Source organism: Colletotrichum phormii, assembly GCF_030913505.1.
Source record: "Colletotrichum phormii strain CBS 102054 chromosome Unknown BDP81scaffold_1, whole genome shotgun sequence".
NCBI classification, from domain to species: Eukaryota; Fungi; Ascomycota; class Sordariomycetes; order Glomerellales; family Glomerellaceae; genus Colletotrichum; species Colletotrichum phormii.
The window spans coordinates 1,919,903-1,925,902 of NW_026851443.1; the positions used below are offsets into that span (position 1 = coordinate 1,919,903).

Genomic DNA, 6,000 nt, shown 5'->3' on the forward strand with positions numbered 1-6,000 from the left:
GGAACCCAACTTCAGAAGCTCTTGCACCAAGAACCTTGGAGATGCATCTGGATTTAATGAGATGATATGGAAAGGGTCCAAACTCTCTAAAGCCGTTTCATTTACTTATTAAAAGAATACAGGTCAAATTATGCATTTTCCACTGGTTGAAAGGACAAAAAGACTCCAGTCCCTGCTCTGGCTCAATCAATCAGAGTTCTGACCGTATCAAGGTAAGATCAGGCTCCTGAAACCTCAATTGGATGCGTCTCAGGTCGGATCACCGCCAGGTAGACTTGCTTTTCCTTGTTCAAGTGATTGAGAGTCACATGTATGTGCTGAGACTAGAGAGACAGCAAGCTTATAGACGAACGCTCTCACAAAGCCTAATGGAAGTACAACGGCTCTCACCAAGCTCTCAGCAGCCTATTGTCCCCTTGTTGTCGCATTGGACCATAAAACGTCGGGTTTAGGCCAGTGTTAACGACCAGGAGACATTCAAGGCATTGTCGGTCACGAATTGTTCAAACCTCATCTTCAAGGCGATAACAAAGTTCCAGTATTTCCTACGGGAGTCGCCAACATGGGCTTCTTGCCTTGTATGCAGCTATTGTACAGTACTTTTGTTTTTGCTTCGCCAACATCAACTCAATGTGAACATCCTATTAAGCTCGTTTTCAGCTTGTTGGGTTCTTCAGGGTTGCCAATCTGTGATCGCATGGGTGCCGTTTTATCCAGCACATCCACATCTTTAAGCGGCTCGCTTCGTAGAGGTGCTATGTCCCTACTCGCCCTTCTTGAGCTTGCCGCTGGCACCGCTCTTGACGCGCTTGGCGACAGGGCGGTTGATGTGGTGGTCGGGGATCCAGCTCTCGTCGTAACTCTTGCCAGTCGAGGAGGCAACGCCAGTGGTGTCGGCCTCAGCCAGAGGCACGGTGACACTAACAGTGCGCGCCTTCTTGGAGGACTTGGCCTTCTTAGCCTGGGGGAACAGGGCCTCGATCCAGGTCTTGTAGACGAAGTACAGTGTACCAGCAAAGACACCAGACAGGAAGAGGTAGAGGAAGATGCTACAGAAGCTGTCAGCGGTTGTTGTCATGCCTCAATGGCGGCGCATTGGTTGTAGAACTCACATCTGGGGATCGAAGATGCTGGTGGGAGGCTCGACGATGGCGGCGGTGGAGTTGTAAGCCTGGACCTGGAAGATGTCGCCCTTGGAGTTGCTCACGACAGCAATAAGCTGGAGGAGAACATCCTGGGGGTTGGCATCGAGAGCGAAGGAGTAGGGAACAGCCTTCTTGTCGCCAGCCTCGATGGTCAGATCGTAGCGCGCCGCAGTCAGGTTGCGGATGATGCTTTCACTGGGGAGGGAGTCCTCGGGGAGCTCCTGAGTGGAAGACAGGGTACCGCCAACCATGGCGACCTGAATCGGCGCATCCTCATTGTTGGTGAACTCGATCAAGGCCTTGGTGGGGTGACCGTTGACGATCTTCACACCAAAGATATCGGCATCAGGGAAGGTGGTCTCGATGTCAGCCTTGAGAGCCGGGGGAACAGCGTCGGTATCGACCTGGTGATGGTTAGGAACGACTGTCAGGGGAGCTCTGGATGTCGTGGATATTACGTACAGGGGCCTCCTTCTCGGCAGCGAAGACGCCTGCGATGGGCAAGGCCAAAAGGGCCAGGAGCGAGGACTTGAGGTAAACCATTGTAGCGGCGACGAGGACAAGCAATTGGATGCGACGTGACCAATTCAACGATCGCAGGCAATGGAAGGTTGACTGGACTGGGGGAGGAAGGGAAAGGAGGTAGGAGGTAAAGAGGGAGATGGGAGGTGGTAGACGGAAGATGGAGACAGATGGAAGGGGGGGGGGGGGGGGGGGGGGGGCTGGGGCAAACCCAATCCAACTCAGATCGCGTGCGTCTTTGCGCTGAGGTGTCAGGTTTGGATGGGCGGGAAATAAAAGTGTGCGTGAAGTGGGTGATTCAGCAATGGGAAAGAGAGGCAACGGAAGACTGGATGGAAGCTGACCGGGACTCGGGAGGCGACCTGACAACAGCAAGGTGGCCTCACAGCAGTTGATCCACTGCCTTGGAGAGAAAAAGGGACCTCGCACCATGGCCGCGGTCTCGTCAATTGAGCTGTCGGCCAATAAAGTGCCTGGCGCACTGCGGAGCTACCCCATGGTGCAAGTGCCACATGGAGAACCAGCCACCAGCTTCTAAGCGAGTGGGGCACCTCAAGCTTCCATCCGCCAGACAGCTCGACGAGCTTCCTTAACCCAAGGTTCCTCAAAGTACGGATACCTTATCCAATCAAAGCAGCCGTCAGTCAGGGAAGGGAGCTGTATCTGTACCTTCAAAGTTGATAGTTTCAATGCGCGCTTGGAATGGTTTTGTAAGTAGGTAAGTCACTGGTAACTTGTAACTTACGACGGAAGTGTGATGCATATAGCCAACAGTCAAGGAACCAAAAGTACTGTCAAGATATTCATTGCCTCTTACTGACCCAACTACCGTGACGCCGCCATCCATTGTGGCCACTTCCAGCTGATCCTCTAGCTGAACTGTAACAGTACATAGAAAATGCAAATCCCACCCCCTTTGCCAAAGAATTATAAGTCATACACAAAGTTATTGCCTTGTCCTAAACCCTCCCTCAGGCAGTCATCATAGCTGGTGCCTGTTCATCTATGCCACACCTCCACGTATCGCACTTGCTTTTGGTTTCGGTTCTGGTTTCGGTTCTGGTATGTTGCTCCTGGAGAAGCCACGCCCATCGTCTGCAAGGATTGTTTGCCTTGCCCTCTAGAGGATCCTTCCTCCAACGCCAAAATAACCTGGCCGCGTAGTAAAGAAAAACAAAATCGACTAGGGCCAACCGAAAAGTAGTGAAAGGCTAAGAACCTAGTCATGGTATCGTCAAGTCGTCCAGTGTCGTCAACAGACCGCGTGGGCGGTCTAAACATTGTGTAAAAAGAGTTGCCGGCGGTGCATCAGTCGTTGCGTCTCAAGCCGGACCTCTTGTCCAGCCGTGATCGCAATCGTGGTATTATAATAGCCGCCTCAGTCGCAACCAAAATTGCGTCGTCGAATGTCGCTAGGAGAAGAAAAAGGTCGTTGCATCAAGCCAAGTGCCCCGTGGGCGCACAGGAAAGTCCCTCACATGATGCGTCATCGGTGGTCGAGCACAATTGTCCCACTAGCTCTGGAGCTCGACCATCGCTTTGCCATGATGGGGTTGGCCAGCATTGCCGTCCATCTCGGCAAAGTCGTAAGCCGCCGCGCGACCTGTGGACTGGCGAGCCGCCGGCAGGGTGAAGCCCTTCGCAATCTCCGTCTCAACGTACTCGGCAGCGCGCTTGTATCGCTTATCAGAGTACTTCTCAAAGACCGCAAGGTGGTGCTTGCGCGGGGTGTAGCAGCACTCGAGGATCATGGTAACCAGGTTCTTGAGCTGGCCCCAGGTGTATCCAGAATAGTGGACATGCGCAGGAGTCTTTCTCAATGTTAGTGGCTTGGCAAAACAAAAGTGTTGGAGTGTTGGAGCAGACATACCCAGTCACCCTTCTTCAGGATCAAGCGAGACAAGCAGTGCGCCGCCGCAGCAAGGAAGCTGGGAGGGCTCGCAACGAAGCGCTCGTCCATGATGGTCACCTCCAGGAAGTACTTGGCCAATGTGCGCGTCTCGAGGTCGTAATCATCCGCCTTGCTAACGCGACGCAGGAAGCTCATCGGACCAGGGAAGCCAAGCTCGAAGCTCAACATGCTAAGCATGAAACGCTCAGCCTTGAGGATCTCGTCAACCTTGTAGCCGTTATCTACCATGAAGACGATCTCCTGCAGCGACGGGCAGTTGATCTCCTCGTACTTGGAGGCAACAAGCAATGCAGTTGCACCAACCAGCTGGAGCTTGCCGATCGACACAACCTTGTACGAGAGGAAGCGATCAATGTAGTTGACGGTCAGGAACAGCGTCTCTGGCAGCAAGCTGAATCGGTGGTGGACCTGAACGAGCCAGTCCATCAGGACGGAGCGCATGGACCATTGAATCTCGGCCTGGTTGTCCATGTAGTGAGGGTCAGGCAACATTCTCATCTGGAAGCATACGGGTTAGCAGTTGCCTGTATGAAGGCTGACGGGGCACACAAACCTCGAGCTCCCTCATGTACTCAAAGATGTCATCTCCATACTCTGCAACCATGCAGACATCCCAGATCTCGTCGTCAACCTCCTCCTGGGTACGGGTACTCTCGACGATGGCCCGGGCGGTCTCCAACTCTTGCTCGACCTTGTCGGTAATCTTAGGAGCGAGTATAGTGGTTGCGCCGCCCGTGGTGAGGTCGCCGCGGGAACGGTAAGAGTGGGCAGTCGTGTAGCCCTGGTCGTCATAGAGCTCTTCTTCGTCATCCTCGTCCCAGTACTCCTCCGCCTCCGACATGTTCGGAACACCCAGCGATTCGGAAAGAGGCTCCAGGGAGCTAAGCTTGCCGACGGCCGCATTCGATGATACAAGGTCTTCGGGAAGGTCGTTGTCGGTAACGTCCAGCGAGCGTCTGTGGTACGGGCCATGATACTGTTCATCGCCAATGTGCTCGACAGCATCCTCGTAGGTGGCTTCCGTCACATCGTCCATAGGCTTCCAGGCTGCAACAGCAGGGACAGGGTGTGTAGGGGCTGTGGTCAGCTTGCTTTGTGTCCGTCGCAAGACATGCGCAGCAGGCTCCTTCTTAAGCTGAGGCTGAGACTTGTGGTGACGAGGCTGCTTGCCGGAGGCCGACTCAGCAATGGGGTCCTGAGCAACGAACTTGCTCTTGGAGGGGCGTGTCTCGTAAAGCTGAGCAGCGGAAGATCTCTTGGCAACCTGCTTGTTCTGAGTCTTGGGCTGCTTCCACTCCGCAGTGACAGGGCCATTCTTGTTGCTGAGGGCTGTGGCCCGCTGGGCGGCCTTGGAAAATCCATCTTTGCCATTGACCGCGTTCTCCTTGTTGTAGACGAAATCTACAGCCTTGCCCTTACCCGGAATCTGGTCGCTAGGAAGCGAGATCAGGTTCTTCACCGTGTTGCTCACGTCGCCGAATGCGGTTCGCTTAGCAGCAACCTGCAGAGCCCCGTTGCGAGGCATGGCTTGCAGGTTACCGGTAGACTTGTGTCGCTGATGAAGAGCCTCGTGTTTCGAAGGGATGATGTTTTCGTTGCCACCTGGGTGGACTCGGAGGCGCTGAGGCTGTTTGAGTCAAGTCAGTCGATAGTTTGAGAAAGTCGCCCTTGCTTGGTCCTTGGGGGTAGGTACTCGGGCGTGGTCGTTACGAGGGAGGATAGTGACTTACTCTAGCGTCCATCGCGACTGCTGCTCTTGCAGATAGCTAGTGCTGTTTGTTGAATCTGCTCGGGAGGGCACCTTTGTGGGGCAGTGAAGAATTATGAAGGCGCGCAGTGGATGTTGATGTGATTATCGTGGGACTGAGAATAATGGCGCGTGGGATAGCATGTAAACACCACAGTGGCTCGGTTGGGTGTGTTGTGGAAAGTCGTGGTCCCCAATTGTTGCCGATCAGATTCGGGCACGGTTGGTCGGAGTGAAGGGATGGGCGAGGGACGGGAGATTGCGACGGGTAGGAATATAAAAGAAGGGAAAGGTCGGTTTATCTCTGCGGGATGGTAGAGGATAAGAACCAGACCCAGGCTACCTCGACAACGACCAGAGTGGAGGAAGGATGGGGACGGGATGGAGAGTTTGGAAACAACTCTTGATGGGAAGAAAATAAGGTCTCAGCCAAAAAGCTGCACGATGGGTAACTGCCACGGCGGGCGGCTTATGACCAAAAACGGCCTGATAAGGTTGGAGCGACCAGAATGTGAAGTGGACTTTTTGGGTTGTTTACTTCCGTGTTTGTCAATACAGGTGAGAAATCCGAGGTACGCACCGGAGACGCGGTACCAGCGCGCCACCTTATTGGCCGAGAGCGATGGAGCCCTACTGTTGGCCGGTCGATGGGTGGGTCCTGGCATCATCGCCGT

The 6,000-nt window shown here is 54.1% G+C and overlaps 2 protein-coding genes across 2 annotated transcripts; both read right to left on the minus strand.

Moving 5' to 3' along the window:
- Positions 1–515: 515 nt before the first annotated feature.
- Positions 516–1,816, minus strand: BDP81DRAFT_413243 (signal sequence receptor alpha chain). The gene is made up of 3 exons (XM_060589281.1): positions 1,608–1,816; positions 1,113–1,549; positions 516–1,049 (listed from the first exon to the last, which is right to left on the minus strand). The coding sequence occupies exons 1-3, from the start codon at positions 1,686–1,688 to the stop codon at positions 764–766; spliced, it is 804 nt and encodes a 267-aa protein (XP_060451762.1). The 5' UTR covers positions 1,689–1,816; the 3' UTR covers positions 516–763.
- A 1,248-nt stretch (positions 1,817–3,064) lies between these two features.
- On the minus strand, positions 3,065–5,514 carry BDP81DRAFT_8727 (cyclin domain-containing protein). The gene is made up of 4 exons (XM_060596421.1): positions 5,310–5,514; positions 4,133–5,206; positions 3,538–4,077; positions 3,065–3,478 (listed from the first exon to the last, which is right to left on the minus strand). The coding sequence occupies exons 1-4, from the start codon at positions 5,319–5,321 to the stop codon at positions 3,182–3,184; spliced, it is 1,923 nt and encodes a 640-aa protein (XP_060451763.1). The 5' UTR covers positions 5,322–5,514; the 3' UTR covers positions 3,065–3,181.
- Positions 5,515–6,000: the final 486 nt, after the last annotated feature.